We start from the raw sequence: 22725 nt of genomic DNA, 5'->3' as shown, positions 1-22725 counted from the left end.
TCTGTAATGGAAAACAGAGGACAGGGCACCTACTTCTCTGGGTTGCACCGCCGGGTGCCATTTGAGTGTTGAGCTGTGGTGGGTGGTGCGCAGTGAATGTCATATTCTCATGCCGCCAGTGTTTGAGTCCGTTTGTGTGAACAGAAGGTTTGAGGTATCTTTTCCTGAACTGGCTCCTGAGCCTGAGCTGGTCCTGGAGGAGCATCCCGAAACAGGATTTAGGAAACAGGTGACTTTATAAGTTTCCATTGAAACTTATTGAAACTAATACGTATTGGTGCATTTCTTTCCTCAGGTCCAGAGAGTCCTGCAGGAACACACCAAACAGGGGGAGGTGGTGCTGCTGGTCTACAGAGGAGGTACATTAAGATTAACTCTAATCCACTGACTCGTGTTTAACAAAGTTCGATTACAGGGAACCAATAAAAACAATGACTAACTCCACCCCCCCCCGTCCCCCCCAGGTCCCGTCTCCTCCCCAGTCGTCACCCCCAACCTCTACAAGCCCCTCCCCTCCCCACACAGCTTGGCCACCCCCTCTTCCTCTCAACCCTCGACCTTAGCCAACTTGCCTTCCCCGTCCACGGGTGCCTTGGTGGGGGGCGTCCCCCCACTCAACCAGGCCGGCTTGGCCCTGGAGAGTCCCCAGGAGGGACACCTACCAGCCCCAGGGACCCACCAAGGTAACTGCACTCTGAGTCTGTATCCTCGTCATCCTGCCTCGATCAGTCTGACTCCTCCTTGTTTTCCAGGGGCCCCTCCTGCCCAGACGCCTAACGGGCCCTCAGTCCTCATCCAGAGCACCAGCTTCCTGGACTCAGTTCCTGTGACGCTGACCTTAGAGCCACGTGATTTGCTGGGAGTGGAGGAGAGCGCCGGTGGGCCTCCTCCCGTCAGAGGGGGAGCAGAGCTGGGAGCAGTGGCCAAGGACGGAAGAGGAGGAGCAAAGACAGCGGAGGTGGAGCTGAGGAGGCGGCCGGGAGAAGGCTTTGGATTTGTCATTGCGTCTCAGGAAGTGAGCGGTGGGGGTGAGTCCTGGTGAATCTCTTTAACCCCTCGACTGTAACTGACTGTCGTATACTAATACTAATGCATCTGATTCGGACCTCACGGGTTCATGATGGCGAGTTCAATCTCAAAACATTTTGCAACCGTTTTTATGGGATGAATATCACGACATGTTTGGAAACTGAAAAATAAAGTTGTGAAAGGTTGAAACTCAGTGTTTAAAACCTTGAACTTCTTCACAACTGTGTCAGATTTGTCAGGATTCTCCCAGTGCATTAGTTTGTTTTCCAGGTGTGAAACCTTGTGTCTGAAAACTGTTGCGTGTATGTTGGGAAAAAAGTTTTGAGAGGACGCTTATTACTTTCCATTTGCACACTCTGCGCTGAGCTGAGTTTACCACATTCACTATTCATAGATCTGCCCACACAGCTGCCAGCTCGGGACGTGATTTGTGGCTTTGTCAAAAATGTAGCTCAGTGGCTTACAGGAGGGAAAAAGAGGGAAACGGGAGGCGATGGTTCAGTTAGACACTTGGTATAACAAGCTATCAACAGAAAATGAGACAGTTGATAGAGTTGCTGTGAGTTTAGTTGTGGGTTGAGATAAGTAGAAGTCATTTACTGTTGCTTTACAGACTTACTTTGGGTATGAGGAGGCGGGGGGGTAAATATTTCTGGTCTGGGCTAAGCCCCCAAGGTTTCCAGAGCCTGAAAACGCCCCTGATTCATCCTGTACGTTTTCTGATTGAACGTGTTTCCTTGAAACGGTGTCCTACGCTGTGCAACGGGCTCCGAGGTTTGTTTTCTCCTGTTTGGTGGCCCAATCAGCAGCCACCATGTTTGTAGACACAGCGGTGTTAAAAAGGCAGACAACGGGGTGTTTGAGGCACCACCGTTTCCGTTTAAGTAAGCGTTTTGCTGCGTTTTGTCTCAGCCTGGCGGTTACGAGGCGACGTCCGGAGTTATAAGGAGCGTCTTATTTGTGTGATTCCCAACATAAATTAAAGGTGAGAGATATCGGAGACGCCAGAGTAAGCTGCACTGACCCCAGCAGGGTTTATACCCCGGTGTGTTTTGTTGTTGTGCTTCCATTACCTTCCTTTCCTAGAGTTTGTAGTGTGATGGGGAGCGTGTGAGGCCTTGAACTCGTCCTGCACAAACCTGGACAGGTGGAGACGATTCCGCAGGCGTCTGGGAACAGCCTTGCTTATGAAGTTGATATATGCAACTGGCAAAGTTAAACACGACATGGATCTTATCATACATAAAAAGAGTACTTTTACCTCTCTGCTGCTTTGATTGGTTAGTTTGGTATTTTGTGCCTTTGGTGTTTTTAACCCTTTAAAACAAACAAAAACACCAAAGTCACACAAATTACCGGTAGATCAGCCTCTCCCGTGTTCTGTGAGGTAAAATGACTGTTTTTATCAGCAGAGTCTGGTGGCTCTGATGAGAGCGATATAGAGACTGTTTCTGGTTTAACGAAAAGGATCTTACGCTTTAAAAAAGGTCTCTCTCTGTAGGGACACTTTACGTTTTACAATGTGGGAAAGTTCCCACTTCCATCCTGCACTCCCACACCAAATACAATTTCCCTTCATCCGTTTCATTCTGTGGAGTCTTCGTACTGGACAGCTTTCAAAAAGTGTCGTCTCAATCAGTCACATAGACCCAGAAACATGGGGAAAACTACCAAAGTATGAATGGAAAAGTAGTCATAATGCAGTAAAATGTTCCTGTGAGTGTTTCTCTGTTATACCTGATGCTCCTGGAATAATATTCCTGCTGTTAATGTTGCATTTTACTGCTGCAGCTGTTTGAAGTTCATTTTTACTCCTTAGTTTAATCTGCATCACTGTATCGTAATTTATATCTTGTTTGTGGATAATGTGGCTATAATGAAGCCAGCAGCCTCCAGTGGGCGCTGACAGCCACTGCAGTTCACCGCAGTGGCTGTAAATGTTCCAGTGAGTCTCAGCACCTGAGCTTCTGTTTGTTCCAGCGAACAGCTGGAAGGAACAACAACGAGCACTCGAACGCATCGCCGTCTGTCCTCTGAGAACGTTCACAGTAACATTCCTGTGTGTGTGTTAGTTTCACTTCCCTCCCACCGCTATCTGCTGGCCACGCCCCCCTCTCTCTCCCAGCTGTCTCGCTCTCGCCCTCCAGCTCATACTCAGTCTTGCTCGTCCGCTTCCAGAAGCACGACCTGCCTCACAGAGAGAGAGAGAGAGAGAGACACAGAGAGAGACAGAGAGAGAGACAGAGAGAGAGACAGAGAGAGAGACAGAGAGACACAGAGAGAGAGAGAGACACAGAGACACAGAGAGAGAGAGAGAGAGAGAGAGAGAGACAGAGAGACACAGAGAGAGAGAGAGACAGAGACACAGAGAGAGAGAGAGAGAGAGACACAGAGAGAGAGACACAGAGACAAAGAGAGAGAGAGAGAGAGAGAGAGAGACAGAGAGACACAGAGAGAGAGAGAGACAGAGAGACACAGAGAGAGAGAGAGACAGAGAGACAAAGAGAGAGAGAGAGAGAGAGACAGGTGGACGGACAGACAGGTCCAGGTGTAGTGTTGTGTTTTGTGTCTCTGCTCTGTTCATCATGTTGGAGCGACTGCAGTCAGCTCTGAAAACTGTGAAGGACTCCAAACGTAAGTCTCTCAGTGTGTGTTATTGTGTGTGTGTGTGTGTGTGTGTGTGTGTGTGTGTGTGTGTGTGTTGTACTGAGGTATAATTGAAGTACTGTGTACGCTGATGGAAAGCTGCACCACTCGGTTTGTATATTCCTAAAGATTTGGGATGCTGATGCGTTCACTGTCAGGACTGAACTGTGGAAATGCTGAGGTCGGGAGTTTTACATGCGGCGCCTGGTTCAGTTAAAGGCGCTCTGTGCAGCGGTGACTCACAGTGTTGAGCAAGTTACTCAGAAACTGTAAAACATTACTTTTTACTGTTTACTCCTTAAAAAAGTAAGAATATTACTTTTCGTATTACTGGGTATTAAAAGTTAGACTGTGGATCTACACTAATTAACAAAGCAAGTCTCTCCCAACTTTTTACCTACTATCATATTCATAACAGCAGCAGGGAGTTTCTTAACGCCGCAGGCTGAGATAAAAAAATAAAGCACATAAATCCCGACTTTTAAACTACTATTTTTCTGCAAATGTATAAAAGCAGAGTATTCAGAGTTTGAAAAAAACATACCGTGCCGCTGACTTGCTGCTTAGTCACGCATTCACGCCAAGCACGGTGCGTTCAGGTGCGTTGGATTAGTATCTATAATATTCTTGTTTTTGGGAATAGTAATCCCTGACACTACTAGTTACTGAGGAGAGTAATAATATTATGCGTGGCTGCCAAAGCACTAACACACTAACACAGCCAGTGAAGGAGACGGTCAGCGTTCTTGGAAAGAAGGCAGCATTTTAAAGCGACTTTGCAAGAAGAAAAAACATTTAACACGTTTGTCAGAGCTGCAGGATTCACACTGTGCACTTTAGTGAGAAACCAACTCCGCGGGGATCTTTAAGAGCTTTAACAGCTCCGCTGATTCAGCGTCACGCTCCTGCCGCCAACATCAGAATCCATTTGTTCCAACACAAACTCAGAGGATCCACAGACAGTTTGTATTTGTGTGCAGAGACGAGACGTCCTCGTTAATCAGGTGCGTCCCCGACGTCTGATAAACCTCCGCGTGACTGTGATCTTAACGGGCACGAGGTGGCGGCGGAGCAAATACAGAAGACGAGCAGACACCTGCGGGCGCTGGGACAGACGGGTGTCGGGGTGTCCTCAGGCGGAGAGGCGGCAGGAAAATCACAGAGGATTTATTAAGCGCTTCAAAAGAACGTGCAGTGGTGAGAACTGGGAACTGTCGTGAGCGGGCAGGCAGCGCTGGTCTGGACTCACTGGGACAAACTGAGACCTCGCACCAAAAAGCTGAGGCGGCGAGCACTTCAGCGGGTGGAGAGTCTGAAGGTGGCCGCAGAGCGAGGGACGGGTGGCGTTTGTATACTGCGGGGCTGCTGGATGGTTCTCAGGTGAGCCTGCGAGTCACAGGTGAACAGGCCGGCCAAGAGAGACCGGAGGACTCTACGTTACCCACAATGCAATTGTCCCTCTGACAGCTGGGCGGTAGAACGGGGGATTTTATGCTAGGAGTGGCTAACGTAGCCCGCAGCGGAGACAACTCCACGCCAACGGGTTTGTTTCAGACTTGTAGTCTTCAGCCCACGCCGACTCAAGTGACATCACGTGAGGACGTTTATCAGACGCCACTGAGGCCCCATCTACTTCTGCGTTTACGTTTTAAAACACCTCTCCTGGAGTCTCCTGGAGACACACCTGGAGACACCTGGAGACACCTGGAGACACGCTGAGGTGGAAAAGCATGGGGCTGAATTATATTAAAAACTACAGCAAAGTGACTAAAAGCCAGAAACGTGTGTGTGGAAACAAAGAGGGTAAATCAATCAAATCTTTTCCGCTCAAACTGCTCTCAGATCAGTGACAGGCTTCCTCCTTCTGCTCAGAGCCGTTTGTTTGTTACTCTGCAGATTCAGATTCTAAAAACGTGTGATGTCTTATTAGAAAGATTAAACTCCCTGCAGTTTATAAAGTCATTCAAAGAAGATCCACCTTTATGGCCACAGCATCAGTGATTCAGTCTGTACTTTTACTAAGGTCAGATAGCAGTATTAGTACTTTTACTACTTCTTCCATTTCCTCCTCCTCCTCCTCCTCCTCCTCCTCCTCAGTTATCAGCTCTCAGGAATTTCTCAAATAGTTTCACCTCGAACTGATCTGCAGTTCTGACCGAGTGGTTCTCAGTGGATTTACATTTACTGCAGTTTAACTGATGAAACGAATCTCTGAGTAAAGACGTGATCTTGTTTAACGTCATGAGAGTTTTAACGTTGCATCCAAAGAAAAGCTTCCCGCAGAAAGTTTCTCCTCGCTGGAGTTTCTGAAACGTCTTTGTTAATCTCACCCTCTGAAAGTCCCTGCAGCTCCATCACAGGAGAGTGAACGTTTCTTATCGGGGGACCTGAAGTGCTCGTCCAGCCACTCAGAGTCACCGTGACGGACCTTTGAAGGCGGAGTTTAAAGTCTGTGCCGAGAAAAGTTTAACAAAATGATGTTAAACTCTCCTGTAAAGGAAACTGATTGAAAGCCTGTTTTTCCAGGAAAAACGCCTAAAATAACAAACTCACAATAAATCAGTAACATCTCCTCAACCATCAGGCCTGGATGAATCATTCTGGTCTCCTTTGAAAGGTCAGAAGCTGAGGAATAGAAATCCATTGTACATTAATATATTTATTTTACTATTACAGACCACATGGAGATTCAATACAGAAAAAATTATATTTTCATCCTTGCCTGCTAAAAAAAAGCTTTATTTTAATGCAATAAACCATCAAAACCATCATAAGGTAGATTATAATGCACCTGGAATATAACTGTAACTGTAAATCTGATGAAAATAAACAGTTATCATACAACATTTTCAAAATACAGCAGGTGAATGTCCATGTTTTGGCCATATTCACTGTTTAAGTGTTGACTTTTATTGGTAGATATCTTTAAAACACTTTTTCTGTCCAGACAACCAAGTTCCAAAAAACAAAACAGTGAAATATTGATAAAAACAGTGAATCAACATTCCTGTCACAGCCACGCTTTACAGGCCTGTAGATTGAGAACGCAGTGATGGCGCCCGCTGAGACTCGGAGCAACAAAACAGGCGGATTTTGGACTAAAAACAGTGGAATTTATTTTTTTTCAGTCAGTGATTTCGCTAGCCGCGCTACCAACAGGTTAAATAAAACAAAACTACAGAATATATATCAAATATGGAAAAATAACCAGCTATCTGATGTCTCGATGTGACGTGTATGAGAGCTGAAACAGTCACAGCTGTCGGTTCAAATCAAGGCCAGCTGGACTTGATGAGGCTTCTTGAAGAAAACCTCGATTTGATCATTAACGTCTGTGCAGGCAGAGACTTTTATTGTTGGTTTGTTCACACAGGATAAATCTCTTGTCGTGTTTCCTCTGATTGTTGCAGCTCTCACACGTTTAGTCTCAAACTGAATCTGACCCCAGTTCAGCTGCCGTTGTGTCTCCGCCCTGTTTCCGTCTTTACAACTCTGTTTGTCCAAACTGTGTTCAGACCCACACTTTGTCTTCACTTAATACTGTGAACTTTTGCACATCTTGTACATATTGTTTCACACTGACTCGCAGAACTTTATCTTTCTTAATATTTTCATGCACCAACGTGAAACTCCTTGTGTGTGAAAACCTGATTCTGAAGTACTAGACTAGACTACTAAACCAGTCCAGAATCAGACAGCACCTGCAGGTTCAGATCCCTCTGGCTCCTGGTTCAGATTCTCCAGGACTAACAGAAGCCATGTTTCCATCTAATTGTCACACGGATTTTTAAGCAGACTTTTAAAATGTCGAAAAAAAAAAATGCAGGCGACGGCGAGCGTATGGATCTGAGAAAAATGGAGAGAGGTCCACAGGAATGTGTTTACCGGCCATGTCTCGGCAAGACGCCGACAGCGGAAACAGCTGAGCAGTCGTGAGTTACAAGTTCTCTACGTCAGAACTTATTCGACAAAAGTGTTTGCATCTCCGATTCAGGGCAGTTATTCTTTTTCGCCAAAGGCAAACACCACCTCGAGCGAGCGTGAAAAAGGATCCATCAGCCTTTTCTGATGCGACACTTCAAAATGTGCATAAAGAAACACGGCTAGATACAGACACTCATTCATCCCTAATAATTTAGCAGTGATGCTGTTTTCGCAGACAAGTTAAAGTGAGTAAGTCATACAAAGGATTTCTGTGTTCAAGTTATTGCAGCTTCCAACATGCAGTTACGTCTCAGCTAGCAGGCCAACTGAACACACCTGAAAGCAACATTCCTCCCCCCATAGTCCAGAAATGTGCAGTGGTTACACTGTCGCCTCACAACAAGAAGGCGCGGGTTCAAACCCCGGTTTCTGTGTGGAGTTTGCATGTTCTCCCCGTGTCTGCGTGGGTTCTCTCCGGGTGCTCCGGCTTCCTCCCAACGTCCAAAGACATGCAGGCTAGGTTGATTGGTGTCTCTAAAAATTGTCCTTAGGTGTGAGTGGTTGTTTGTCTCTGTGTGGCCCTGCGATGGACTGGCGACCTGTCCAGGGTGGACCCCGCCTTTTGCTCAGTGTCAGCTGGGATTGGCTCCAGCCCCCCCCTGTACGCTGGATAAGCGGTTGACTAAACCTAAGCGACGGGGTAGGGGGTAGACTGCCCCTCCTCAAGCCACCCAAGGGGATTATTCTGCCCCTGGCTGAACATACTCCATCAAGTAAGTGAGCGCCCTCCTAACTCGTAAGGGATAGCTGCGCTGCATTTCAGGATCCTGTTCTGTGGGCGGTCTCTGTGGCTGGAACCTCCAGCGCAGGGTTCACTGGTTCTTGTAGTGAGGAAGTTCTCCTCTTGTGAACTGGATTCAGGCAGGTTCTGGTTGTAACATGGTCTTGTGTTTCTACTTTCCAAGAGACAGGACCTGTTACTGGAATCCACTTTTGACCCTCTGACGTAGACCGAGTCAGACTCTTTGAGAATCCGGTTCCGGGCGGGCGTGCTTGTCGTGCTGCTCTGTTTGTTTCGCTTGGTTCGGTCCAACCTGGCCTGCTAGTGACGGACACACCAAGTCCAACTGTGTCCCGATCCTCCTGTTCATGAGAAGCTCCGCCGGTGTGGCTCCAGTTGTGGTCTGGGGGGGTTGAGCGGCATTTGAACAGGAACCTGGGAAGCTTCGTCTCCACCCCGCCCTCCCCCATCTTCTTCATGCCCTCCTCGAACACTCGGACAGCTCGCTCAGCACAGCCATCGGGGGACGGGTGGTGTCCACTTTGAGTAGGCATCAAAAACTATGAGGAACATCTTCCCCGGCACAGCCCGGACCACATGTAGACGCATCCAGGGTTGGTTGGGCCACTCAGTTCATGTTGTCTCTTCTGTGTTTTGGGGGCTGCAGCTCAGTGACGATGGATTCGTGTGTCGGCACCCTGAACTGCTCCTGATGGTGACACGTCTGCCGAGTGAACGTGATGAACCTCTCAGGTCTCCACTAGAATTCAACAGAAAGTTCTGTAATTTCAGTGCTGCGGGTCAGTTATTATAAGTAGTATTACTTTAAAGTAGTTTAAAGTATTTTTTTGCAGTAGTGTTACAACTAGGGGTGTGGAAAATAACGGATTTTTAGATGCATCGCGATGCAGACTTGGACGATTCTGAATCGACTCACAAATGTCAATAATTGATTATCTAGAGGTTAACTGGTAACGTAATGTTGACGGAACGGAGAAGGCGGAAATGGAAGTGCAGCTCTGGACCGTCGGAGACGTGTGGTTCTACCTGTTCGGCACAGACAGCTGAATAAAATCAATGTGCAACTAACGTTAATGATTTTCACCCGCACAGGGTGCAGTGCGGCATTATGGTTGGCACCATTATTTAGTTGACTATACAGAAGCATCTTTTTGGGAGTGCGCACCATTAGTTACTTTTGGATTGTCATTTTGTTATAGTTTTGTTTCTGAGCTTGCCAGTGTTGGATGCCACACCCGGGAGAGATCCAGGAAGTCTGCTGGCTTAAAGGGTTGGCGCTTGGAGCAGGAGCAGCTTTATAGGGGAGGTGGCCTAATTGGACACTACCACTGCTTGCTATGTCTGGGGGGTGGCTTTATTCTCTCAGATATTTTGGGGTTTAGATTTATATTATATTTGAGTATTTTGAGCTAAGGTTAAGTAAAAGTACATTTCTTTTGGAATAAGGTTTTAGGTAGGTTTTGTTGTTTGTAGTTATGTAGCAGTGTTGTTGTTGTTGTTAGTCTTCCCCTGTGTGTCAAAACTGGTCTGATCAGCCAATATATAAGTCCCATTCATTCTTGTGTAGGAGGTCAGTTGTATTTTTGAGTCTCTTATGTTCAGAGCTTAGTTACCGTTTGTTTATTTGACCTTTTATGGGCCTGAAACTTTCTCTTTTATTGTAATGATTTTTTGGTAAATAAAAACCCTTCTTCTTTGAATTTCCCTCTTGGAATTTCACTCCTCATGCCTAACTGCCTGGTCCCTCACAAGGCGGCAGAAAGTGACGGTGAAAGCAGCGAGCAGAGGAAAACATGAGCGCCACGTTTCAGTCTGGCAGTAAATGTACAGTGCAGGTCACAGCGGGACGTTATCTGGCTGCTGTAAAGTTGGTTTGTTGTCATTCATCCACATATCGAGGACACAACGAACCCAATGAGTAATGATGCTGTAATAATGCTACGTGACGTTAGCTACATTTATATAGAGTAACATTAAATAGCTGCATTTCATTACTACCTACGTGTTTGGATTGTTACAGATACTTTGCTTTAGTCACACACAGTGAGAAAAACACACCTTTATCGTTTTACAATCACATGGTAGCCTCATAAACATAGTGAGGTGCCTAGAAACTCCAGCCACTAGAGGTGATGCATGGAGATATGGAATCGAATCGTTGACAGGATAATCTCAATCGAATGATGAGACCAGTGAAGGTGCACAGCACTAACCACCACTGTGAACAGATCAGATCTTCTTTTCCCTTCATAGAGTTTCACACAGAGACGCTGAGGACGCAGAACTTTACTGGAACTGTCGCCGGACAAACAGGCCGCCGGTTATCAGAATAGAACAGGTTCCGGTTTTAGAACACGACGTGGAGATGAACAACAAGCGATCAATAACAGATGCTGACATGATGCAGACGAACCGACTGACAGAGAGTCTGAGGAATCTCACATTTGGCAGATTCAGCACACTGAGTGAGCGTGCATGTGTGTGTGTCACTGTTCTATTTTTGGGTTCCTGCAGGATCGTCCTCAGTCACAGAGGAAACACTGACACACAACCTGGAAGCTCGCTGCAGGATTCAGCGTGGACTCGAAATGAAAAACATTTTATTTGTTGTCATATTGGAAATAACGGCATGTGTGCGTGCGTGCGTGCGTGCGTGCGTTATGTAACAATAAGCCTCGGTGACACGGCCCTGTAAAACCGCCCCGAGCTGATGGAGCTGCTGTCTGTTCGTGTCCAGATGTGCCGCCGGCCTCCAGCTGTGACTTCATCGTAAAAAACACGAGCAATCGACCAAAAACTAAACGAGCAGTTGGACCGAACAGGAAGTTCACCGTCGTTGGTCCAGAATCAGCACAGAGATTTGTTGACAGACAGGAAAATAATTTTCTCCTAAAGCTATTTTGATCAACAATAAATAAGTGGTTGAAAGTAACTAAATACATTCACTGTACTTAAGTGTGATGTTGAGGTACTTTTACTTTCCTTGATGAATGAGAAGATCTCCTGTGATGAAGATAGTTTTTCTGCTCTGATAAATCAGTAATAAATATAAAACAGGGCTTCTCTGCAGTACTTTCACATTTTACTGATAGTCTTTCTGTACTTTTACTTTTACATTTTTTAATTGCAGGACTTTTATACATATGTATTTTAGTATCGTGGTATTACAAGTTTCACCTGCAGTGAGTAAACGATCTGAATATTTCGAACCTCCTCTGTGAAACTAAACTGAGTCAAAACATTTCGTATGTTTCTTTGTGCTTTTAGGATGATGTGATGGATATTTGGAGAAACGAGCTGTACACTTTGTCATGCTGGTTTCGGCTTGTGGGGAAAAAAGATGAAGAGTTACTCACTCGGGTAATCAGGTGAACAGGTGAACAGGTCTGTCTGTCGTCATCGGGCTGATTAACTGGAAAACAAACCTGCAGGAGCCGAAACGTCTGAACGTCACACAGGGAGAAAGAGTTCAGCTACTGGCAGCATGTCGTTCAGGGCTCCTGCTGGTCAGATGAGGAAACCCCGACCCCTCAGGTTCCATCAGTGTGTGTTTGAGTCATGAGCTGTGCAGTTTCAGATGGACAGGAAATGTGAAACTTTCTAAAAATAGTCTCTTTAATTCATATTTCATCAGAGCATGCGGTGGTGAAATTAGACGTAAATCTCTCTGCTGGTGAACGGAGCTCTCCTTCAGTCCAGCTGCTAGATCAAATGTTAAAGGGAAAGTTTTATCTGTTTGTGTGGCATCTGCAGCTCCGGACATGTGTGATGATGATGATGATGATGGGAAGAGGAGAGACACATTCTGAGAAGCCCTCGAGCTGAATTTTACCGCAACAGGTTAATATTTTATATCAGCAGCAGATCTGGAGTCAAAGAGGCTGGAACATGACTCAGAGAGAGCTGCAGAAAACTGACCTCAGACAGACAGCGAACACACCGCGCTGAAGTCACAACAGACAGCGAACACACCGCGCTGAAGTCACAACAGACAGCGAACACACCGCGCTGAACTCACAACAGACAGCGAACACACCGCGCTGAAGTCACAACAGACAGCGAACACACCACGCTGAACTCACAACAGGCAGCGAACACACCACGCTGAACTAACAACAGACAGCGAACACACCGCGCTGAACTCACAAGAGACAACGAACACACCGCGCTGAACTAACAAGAGACAACGAACACACCGCACTGAAGTCACAACAGCAGTGAATACACCGTGCAGAACTCACAAGAGACAGCGAACACACCGCACTGAACTCACAACAGGCAGCGAACACACCACGCTGAACTAACAACAGACAGCGAACACACCGCGCTGAACTCACAAGAGAGAGCGAACACACCGCGCTGAATTCACAAGAGACAGCGAACACACCGCGCTGAATTCACAAGAGACAGCAAACACATTGCGCTGAACTCACAAGAGACAGCGAACACACTGCGCTGAACTCACAACAGCAGTGAACACACCGCGCTAAAGTCACAACAGCAGCTAACACACCGCGCTGAAGTCACAACAGCAGCGAACACACCACGCTGAACTCACAAGAGACAGCGAACACACCGCGCTGAACTCACAAGAGACAGCGAACACACTGCGCTGAACTCACAAGAGACAGCGAACACACTGCGCTGAACTCACAAGAGACAGCGAACACACCGCACTGAAGTCACAACAGGAAGCGAACACACCCCGCTGAACTAACAAGACATGGCGAACACACTGCGCTGAACTCACAAGAGACAGCGAACACACCGCGCTGAACTCACAAGAGACAGCGAACACACCGCGCTGAACTCACAAGAGACAGCTAACACACCGTGCTGAAGTCACAACAGCAGCGAACACACTGCGCTGAACTCACAAGAGACAGCGAACACACCGCGCTGAACTCACAAGAGACAGCGAACACACCGCGCTGAAGTCACAAGAGACAGCTAACACACTGCGCTGAAGTCACAACAGCAGCGAACACACCGCACTGAAGTCACAACAGGAAGCGAACACACCCCACTGAAGTCACAACAGGAAGCGAACACACCACACTGAACTAACAAGAGACCGCGCTGAACTCACAACAGCAGCAAACACACCGCGCTGAACTCACAACAGCAGCGAACACACCGCGCTGAACTCACAACAGTAGCGAACACACCGCGCTGAACTCACAACAGCAGCGAACACACCGCGCTGAACTCACAACAGCAGCGAACACACCGTGCTGAAGTCACAAGAGAGAGCGAACACACCGCGCTGAAGTCACAACAGCAGCGAACACACCGCACTGAACTCACAAGAGACAGCTAACACACCCCGCTGAACTCAAAACAGGTAGCGAACACACTGCGCTGAACTCACAAGAGAGAGCGAACACACTGCGCTGAAGTCACAAGAGACAGCTAACACACCGCGCTGAACTCACGAGAGCGCGAACACACTGCGCTGAACTCACAAGAGAGCGCGAACACACTGCGCTGAACTCACAAGAGAGAGCGAACACACCACGCTGAACTCACAAGAGAGCGCGAACACACTGCGCTGAACTCACAAGAGAGCGCGAACACACTGCGCTGAACTCACAAGAGAGAGCGAACACACCACGCTGAACTCACAAGAGAGCGCGAACACACTGCGCTGAACTCACAAGAGACAGCTAACACACCGCGCTGAACTCACAAGAGAGAGCGAACACACCGCGCTGAAGTCACAACAGCAGCGAACACACTGCACTGAACTCACAAGAGACAGCTAACACACCGCGCTGAAGTCACAACAGGAAGCGAACACACCCCGCTGAACTAACAAGACATGGCGAACACACTGCACTGAACTCACAAGAGACAGCTAACACACCGTGCTGAAGTCACAACAGCAGCGAACACACCGCGCTGAAGAACAGAATCCGGAGCTGTGTTCCAGTCGGTGTTTCCTCTCTGAACTCTCAGAAGTCTGCCTGGATAACATCCACCTCCTCCTGCTGCTTCCTCTCCTTCACTAAGGTTTATTTTTCTCTCTGCAGCTTCATGTGTCCTCCTCCACAGACTCCCGACATGTTGAACTCAGCACTTTGCTTATCAGCTCATCCTCCTGCTCTGTGTGCTCAGCTTAAACACACAGACTTCAGACTGTGGGACATTTTAAAGGTCCTTTAAAGTCACTTTGAAGGACCACGCTGTTGCTTATTCCTGTTTCATTCTGCATGAATCCTGTTTACGTTACAGTCCAGCTGAGTCCAGTCCGGTGTGTTTGCTCAGCTAAGTCTCACACTGTGTCTCTGCAGTCAGCAGCAGCACAAAGTCTCCCAGCTGACCAAGAAAAGCTAAAACATGCTCCTGTTTTTACATCCAGGCTGAAAATGGTTTCAGTTCATTTTTATGGAAATCAACCTGCAGAAACCTGATACTCGCAGAGAGGTTACAGAAGCAAAGACTGGACTAATGTTTTGAGTTTTCTGTGGGAGATGGGAACTCCCTTTGGGCTTTTTCACTTTGTGAAGCTGGTACATGCACAGAAAAGATTAATAACACAAGAAAGGAAAGGGGAAAGGACAAATAGCAGAATATGACCTCTTTAATAATATTCTGATCTGAACCAGCTCATTCCTGCTTCCCAGGTGTTGAGAGTTCCTTCTTCCTTCCAAACAGCCTCTAGTTTCAGTTCAGTTTTCTGAAAATGAACGTACAGAGGCGGAGGTGTTGCAGGTCACGCCGTCTAACTAACAGCTGATTGTCCTGTTGGTTCATGATGGATGAGCTGCTGATCTGTAACTGTAAAACCTCGTTACACACAGAACCTGTGTCTTTTTAAAGCGATGTTCTAACTGAGGGGTTTCATTTCTTTGGTTTGAGTTCTATAAAGAGCGATGATCTGGCACAGTCATTGTTCAGGTATCTGCCTGTTGGTACCTGCACCTGTCGTCAGTGTTTAGTGTCCGATGTGTTGATCTTCCCCTCTCAGTCTGCTCGCCGTCCTTCAGTCACTTCATGTTTTATCTCTGCTACTGTTTGACTTCCTGACATGAAACTGGGCAGCAGGTCACGGCCTCGTGGTTCAGGTCGGTCCGTCTGCTGCTCATATGATCTGTGCTCAGCAGGAGAAGTTTTTTTCTTTGTCCTGTGATTCAGTGTCTCTGAGCCAGAAAATCTTTGAGAATTGCTCCCCCTCCTCCTTCTCTGAGGCGTCCACCCTGCTTTGGACTGATTCAGGATCAGGTGTGTTGTGCAATGAACTTGGCAGTCTGTCAGCCGACTCCCACAGAAGTTGTTTTCCTCTGTGTTCAGAGCGAGCTGAGCTGAGCCTTGAAAAACAACTCGCAGACGTTTTTCTGATCAGCGCGACCACATCCTTCACATGTGGCGTCCAAAAACTGCTTTATCTTTCAAACATGGAGTCAGAGATGCAAAAGAATACATAGTAGTACAAAAGTACACAAAGTACCACAACGTGCTGGTCACTTATCTACCCACTCACACACACAGAGTGCTGCAGCTATCGAGGTAAAACAAATAAAAAGTAAATCTGGTGGTGAGCTGCTGAGATGTTTGTTCCATCGCCGCTGCGGTTTCTTATCAACATTAACAGTTGAACAGCAGAAAGCAGGGGGAAGAAAAAACATCTTTACTGCAGTTTTCTGCTCTTAAACGCTGCACAGTCACAACATTTATCCTCCGCTCCAACATATTTAAAGGTTTTAGACCACGTCAACCCCCGTTAAGCCCTGACCTGCCCTGTACAGGGTGGGTAGATCGATTTTCACTCAAAATGCCAAAGAGGAATTCATGGACGATCGTAGTATTTGGTCATCCTATCCACGCTACACACCTCCGTGAAGCTAGGAGGCTCAGCTAGAAGCTCAAACCGATAATTATTATCCACACCAAACACACATCAAACACCAAGCATCTAAATGAACTTCTATAACAACATAAATCGCTCTGTGATCACTGTGCATGGCTGCAGCCTTCCAGATATCTCTCATCTCATCCCACACCGCAGTCCGACCAGTCTAACGGTGCTTTCAGACCAAAAGCGAAGCGAGCGTTCGGGGCGGTGAGTTTACAGACAAAGTCAATGCAAAGACGCGTAGAGCCGCGATTTCCTGTCGGGCGAAGCGAAGGAATTCGCACGATGCTGAGTCGCGATAACCTATCAGCGTTGAGATTGTCCGTACGTCACCGACGGCTTCAGAGCGTTGTGTGGAGAGCACCAGGCAGAGCGGGAGATTGAAAATCTGCTGGCCAGCGGAGAGCTGCTAAACTGTGAGGAGAAGTCAAGGACAGAGCCGGGAGCAGCGCCGCAGCTTTCAGACAGATAAACCCCCGTAATCGGTCTGGATTCTGCTCTGACAGCTACGCCGTTTACCCGCCGGAGGAGCTCGGAGTTAACTGCTTTTATTAAATTAGCTTTTTACAACTTGATTTATCTTCACTGGAGCTTCTCAGCAGCTTCCGTGCACATCCGGTTCCACTGTTGTTGTTAGCGTCGTTAGCTCTGCTGGACTGCTACTTCATATTTATATATAACTGGACAAAGCTGGACATTAGTGGGAGAAAAGAAAGCGAGGAGGTTGAACTACCTGGTGAGTTCAGAAAACATGTGTCTGTAACTTTATTCCAGCTGTCGTTGTACTGTTAGCATAGCATAGCCCTGATCGAACCAAACTCCATTCAGAAAACAAACATTTTAGAAGCCGCTGTCCTGCTGACAGACCTGACAAAGCATCACTTCATATGTTCAATAAAACAGCATCATGTTGTCGTTATTTCAGCATCAGTTTGATCCATTTATTGCTGTTTAATCCCAGCAACATGTTTACTTTGGGTTCATACAGCTGGAGTAATGGCGGGTTGGGTTTATTCGTGTTATCGTTGTGTGTGAACGCTCAGCAGCTGTCCAGCGATAAAAAAAAAAGGAAAGCGTTGCTTGGATTAAATTCGCGTTTGGTCTGAATTATTAGCCGGATTATAATAACAACAAACACACCGACACACATTTACAGTTACAACCGCTGACTTACTTTTGCTGTTTTCACTCCAGAAACAGCAAAAACAGCTCAGTTGTTGACAAAAATAATTCCGGCTGCCATTTTGGATATTGCATAATCCCTCTAAGCTCTCTCTGAGTCTCAGTTCACCTAAAACTCCATTCGCCTGGTATATTTTTACAAACATGTGTAATAACTTGTGTAATAACTGTAAATCAGTTTCTTTTCATCAGATTTACAGTTACAGGTGTATTCCAGGTGTATTAGAAGATGTTCTGTTGCATTATAATGAGTTGGATGACGGTTTTAATGGTGATATTGCTATTAAAATATAGATTTTATACCATGCGAGGATGAAAATATCATATTGTCCTTTATTGCATCTTTACACTTTAATAGAAAAATAAATAGGTTGATTTGTGTTTCTTAGCTTCTGACCTTTCAGAGGAGACCAGAATTTTGCATCTGGGCCAAATGGTTGAGGAGTTTTTACTGATTCATTTTGGGTTTGACGCTGCACAGTTACAACATTTATCGTCTGTTCCTACATATTTAGGTTTCAGACAGCGTCGATCTGAACCTCGTGGTTAAGGTTTGGTCGGGTTTAGACACAACACATCTTGGTGAAGGTCTGAGAAAGATGGAAATGAACTGCGACCTCCAGAGTCAGAGGTGTGTTGTTTTCCCATCAGATTTTCAACCACTCTGCCTCTACCTAACCAACAAGTACCAGCCAATCAGAGGCCGCCACCGCCGGGTAAACTCAAACAGAGGTTGCGTGCTGTGAATCAGTTCCCTCTGGTCTCTCTCTCCTGCAGCAGCTGTCGCTTCAGCCATGCAGACTGAACAGACTCAATTATTAAACTTCAACATTCATTTATTATTACACAGCTGTGGTGGGGGGGGCAGTATTAATAATAATGACGCAGTTAATGGCAGCGAACATGGTGACATCACTAAAAGGAAGGAACCCTCTGACCATGTGCCCCCCCCCCCGCAGCCACCTCCCTGATGTCTCACCGGTTCGTGACGGTGCGTCGCGGCAGCCCGGCGGCTCGCAGCGGGCAGATTCAGCCCGGAGACCAGCTGGAGGCGGTGGAGGGCCGAGCGGTCGGAGGTCTGCAGCACCGGGACCTCGCCCAGATCCTGAGGAGGGCCGGGAACACGCTGAGGCTGAGCATCACGCCGCGACACCGTACGCACGCACAAATATACACACTGATGTACACACTTCTTTACTCACAATATGGATATGAACATGTAAATCTGATGAAGGGATTGTCTCCTCTCCTCGTCTCCTTTCCTCTTCTCTTCCTGTCCTCATCTGCTCGTCTCCTCTCCTTGTCTCCTCCCTTCATCTCATTACCTCTCCTCTCCTTGTCCCCTTGTCTCCTCCCCTCTCCTTGTCCCCTTGTCTCCTCCCATTATCTCCTCACCTCTCCTCCCCTTGTCCCCTTCCTTCATCTCCTCACCTCTCGTTGTCCCCTTGTCTCCTCTCCTCTCCTTGTCCCCTTGTCTCCTCACCTTGTTTCCTCACCTCTCCTCTCCTCAGACTCGTCTCCTCTGTCAGAAGGAGCAGACCTGGACATTGACGGTCGGATGATCAAAGGATCCAGAAGGAGGTCAAAGGTCAGTCTGGCTCCTCACAGTCTTACAGCTGGAGTACCAGTACACACCATAGCAGTAGTATCAGACGTTATTTAACAAGTATAAGAGTCTGGTCTGTGTTCAACATGAAGTGTAGCAGCAGTAACAGTATTGCGAGTCACTGTAATACTTGCAGTACAGTTACTGCAGGTTTACGTGCAGTTAGCGAGTATCAGAGATACTGTGGAGGGAAAAACTCTTCTAAATATTTAGAGAAAGCCTCGTGGGTTTTTTGTTGTAATATTTTGAGACAAAATGGTACAAATGCAACTTTAAATACTGCAAAATGGTCAAACTGATGAAGTTAAAGGTTTCAGCAGATCAGAGGTCTGAGGACCAGAAGCTCTCAGACACTTTGTTTTCACAACGTCACTACTTTGTAGTATTTACTTGCAGTACTTCCTGTCCTTCTGTCTGTCAGGACGAGTCCAGGTTCTACACTGTAGATCTGGAACGAGGTCCCACAGGTTTCGGTTTCTCTCTGAGGGGGGGCAGCGAGTACAACATGGGGCTGTATGTCCTGGGACTGATGGAGGGGGGGCCGGCCCAGCGCAGCAACAAGATACAGGTACACACACAGACTTCCTGCGGCTCTTTCACAGTAAAAGCCAGAGCCAGCTCAGCTTTTACTGTGAAGGAGTCGTGCAGCACGTTGTCTCTGACGTGTTGAACAGTTTGGGGTCTGGACTCTGGGAGACCTCTTCTCAGCTGGTTCAGACCTGCATGAAGCCTGCTGCAGATGATCCTCAGAGGATGAACCGATTAAATTCAGCCTACACAATATCCACACAGAGGTACAGACAGTAAAGGTGATGTTGCTATAGACTAAATGAAAAATGGTACAGATATTTATAGTAGTGATAATGATAACAATCGTAATGTTAATGATTATAATAACAATAATAACAATAGGACTAGTAACAATAGTCGTTGCAGCAGAGGGTGTCGAGCAGGAACACGGGGGCAGCAGGTGACCCGCAACCACAGATCCAGACTCCACAGCTCCAGAGCCAGAAAACCTGCAGGAAGTGATAGGAGGAGAGAGGAGAGAGACGAGAAAGCACAAGACTACCAGAAAGGGGAGAAGTTGTGTTAGTAACATGCAATAATGGGATGAGGTTGCATACAGAGGGAGAGAAAGTGAGGAGAGAGGAGCTCAGTGCATCATGGGAAATCCCCCGGCAGTCTAGGCCTATAGCAGCATAACTAAGGGATAGTTCAGGACTACCTGAGCCAGCCCTAATTATAAGCTTTATCAAAGAGGAAAGTCTTAAGCCTACTCTTAAATGTGGAGATGGTGTCTGAACCGTCCCGAACCCAAACTGGAACCTGGTTCCACAGGAGAGGAGCTTGATAGCTGAACACTCTGGCTCCTAGTCTACTTTTGGAGACTCTAGGAACCACAAGTAACCCTGCATTCTGGGAGCGCAGTGCTCTGGTGGGGTAGTAAGGTACTATGAGCTCTTTAAGATAAGATGGTGCCTGACCATTAAGAGCTTTATAGGTAAGAAGAATGATTTTAAATTCTATTCTGGATTTTACTGGAAGCCAAAATTACAGGTCATCCAGGTTTTAACATCCTGAAGGCACATTTGAAGTTGAAGACTGTTTCATCTGGTTTGATCGATAGATATAACAGAGTATCATCTGCATAACGATGAAAGCTTATGGAATATTTCCTGATAATGTTGCCTAAAGGAAGCATATATAAAGTGAAGAGGATTGGTCCGAGGATAGATCCTTGAGGAACTCCATGAGTAACTTTGGCATGCATGGAGGACTCATCGTTAACATATACAAATTGAAATCGATCTGATAAATAGGACTTAAACCAGCTTAGAGCGGTTCTTTTAATGCCAATGAAATGTTCCAGTCTCTGCAATAGGATCTGATGGTCAATGGTATCAAATGCAGCACTAAGATCTAGTAAAACCAGTACAGAGACAAGTCCTTTGTCTGATGCAATGAGAAGGTCATTAGTAATTTTCACCAGTGCTGTCTCTGTGCTATGATGAACTCTAAATCCTGACTGAAAATCCTCAAATAAACTATTGCTCTGTAGAAAGTCACACAGCTGTTTAGCAACTGCTTTCTCCAGAACCTTAGAGAGAAATGGAAGATGCCTGTGAAGATTCTCTGTCATCCAGGTCATAGTTATCCAACGAAGGTTAAAATCAAGGGCAACTGGACTTGATTGAAGATACTGGAAGACGTTTCGTCCCTCATCCAAAGGACTTCTTCAGTTCTGACTGACTGGTAGGGAAACTCAGCTATTTAACCTCAGTGGGGTTGTTTGCCAGGATCGTCGACACCGCTGGTTCGTTAGTGCTCCTGGCTGCTGTGACGACAGTCGTTACAGTCGTTAGGACTACCTGAGGCCAAGACTGAACGACCATCATTGGTATCCTCACCTGAGGGCCAGAGGAAATGCTTGTTGAGTTTCCTGGGAAGTGATGAAAGGACAGCATTGTAAGTGGGGGATAAGTGGTGGCGTAGACCCCCTCCTCTGTTCAATGACGGCTTCTCAACCCTGGTGTAGATGCTTCCTTGACACCTCTTTCAAACCATCCATCTTCTCGAACATCTCTGGTCCTCAAACAAGTGTCCTCTGTCCTTCAGATGTAAGTAGACTGCAGAGTCTTGACCTGAGGAGTTGGCCCTTCTGTGTTGAGCCATGCGTTTGTGTTTAGTCTCCCCAATATACAGGTCTGTGCATTCCTCACTGCATTGGACCGCATACATTAGAATGTCTTCTAGTATCTTCAACCAAGTCCAGTTGCCCTTGACTTTAACCTTCTTTGGAGAGAGAAATGGAAGGTTAGATATAGGTCTATAGTTGGCTAAAACACCTGGTTGGGCTTTTTCAGAAGAGGTTTAATTACAGCTACTTTAAAGTACTGTGGTACATAGCCTGTTGATAAAGACAGATTGATCAGATCTAGTAAAGAAGTGCTGACTAAGGGTAAAACTTCTTCACCGATCAGAACTAGCCTTCAGAATTCTTCTCTAAATACCCGTCCATGTGGCGTGCGCATGGTGGTTCTGTCCGTAGACAGCCTGTGATGTGACCCGCTGTTGTACCTGGTCTCTCAGGTGTCGGACCAGCTGGTGGAGATCAACGGGGACAGCACATCAGGGATGACTCACAGTCAGGCTGTGGAGCAGATCAGGAGAGGAGGACACCGAATCCACCTCGTCCTCAAGAAAGGAAACGGATACGTGCCGGACTACGGTGAGACTCAAACACCGTTACAGGATTATGAAACTTGCTTCCACATGTTGGTGATGAAATGACTCGTAGGTACAGAAAGTTTGGAAGCTGTGCAGTAGAAGCCGGCAGCTGAACCGGCTGCAGCATATTCTTTCATTAAAATGACGTCCACAGAAAGAGCTTCTTGTTGCCAGCGACAGGCTCAGACTGTTACACCAGGTGTCTGACAGCATCATGGAAAGGATCCCAACAAGGGACTCCTGGTGACCCCCTTAAACAGGACACTGAAGTCTAGCTCAAAGACAGTTCTCGATCTGAAATCTGGTGAGAGGCAGCAGTAGCAGCAGTAGTCTTCTGGTTTATTAGAAGTAAGAAGAGAAGTGAAATTTGGACAAATGGAGGATCACACGTGTTATTTAGCTCAGATCCGACAGAGCGTGTTGGCCACGAAGCTTCTCCTTGCAAAGGGA

General features: G+C 46.8%; 1 protein-coding gene and 1 long non-coding RNA gene across 6 annotated transcripts in view; one reads left to right on the top strand and one right to left on the bottom strand.

Moving 5' to 3' along the window:
• Positions 1-22725, top strand: part of LOC119905516 (membrane-associated guanylate kinase, WW and PDZ domain-containing protein 3-like) — a 96831-nt gene that overhangs the window by 64025 nt on the left and 10081 nt on the right. For 4 of the 5 annotated variants that reach the window (XM_038722628.1, XM_038722625.1, XM_038722626.1 and 1 more), the window contains exons 14-20: positions 296-359; positions 465-683; positions 753-1028; positions 18398-18592; positions 18950-19026; positions 19466-19612; positions 22138-22276. In XM_038722628.1, the coding sequence (XP_038578556.1) occupies positions 296-359; positions 465-683; positions 753-1028; positions 18398-18592; positions 18950-19026; positions 19466-19612; positions 22138-22276 (1117 nt within the window). The remainder of the gene's footprint in view (positions 1-295; positions 360-464; positions 684-752; positions 1029-18397; positions 18593-18949; positions 19027-19465; positions 19613-22137; positions 22277-22725) is intronic. The other variant, XM_038722629.1, reaches the window with a different exon arrangement.
• LOC119905563 lies at positions 9038-13391 on the bottom strand. Its single transcript, XR_005444837.1, has 2 exons — positions 11758-13391; positions 9038-9140 (listed from the first exon to the last, which is right to left on the bottom strand). It is a non-coding gene; the product is annotated as an uncharacterized LOC119905563 (long non-coding RNA).

This window comes from Micropterus salmoides, unplaced genomic scaffold, assembly GCF_014851395.1.
Source record: "Micropterus salmoides isolate LMB-PRFRI ecotype aquatic unplaced genomic scaffold, ASM1485139v1 Ms_hic_scaffold_16, whole genome shotgun sequence".
NCBI lineage: Eukaryota > Metazoa > Chordata > Actinopteri > Centrarchiformes > Centrarchidae > Micropterus > Micropterus salmoides.
Note: the sequence above shows the minus strand (reverse complement) of the source record. Positions and strands in the feature narration are given on the sequence as shown.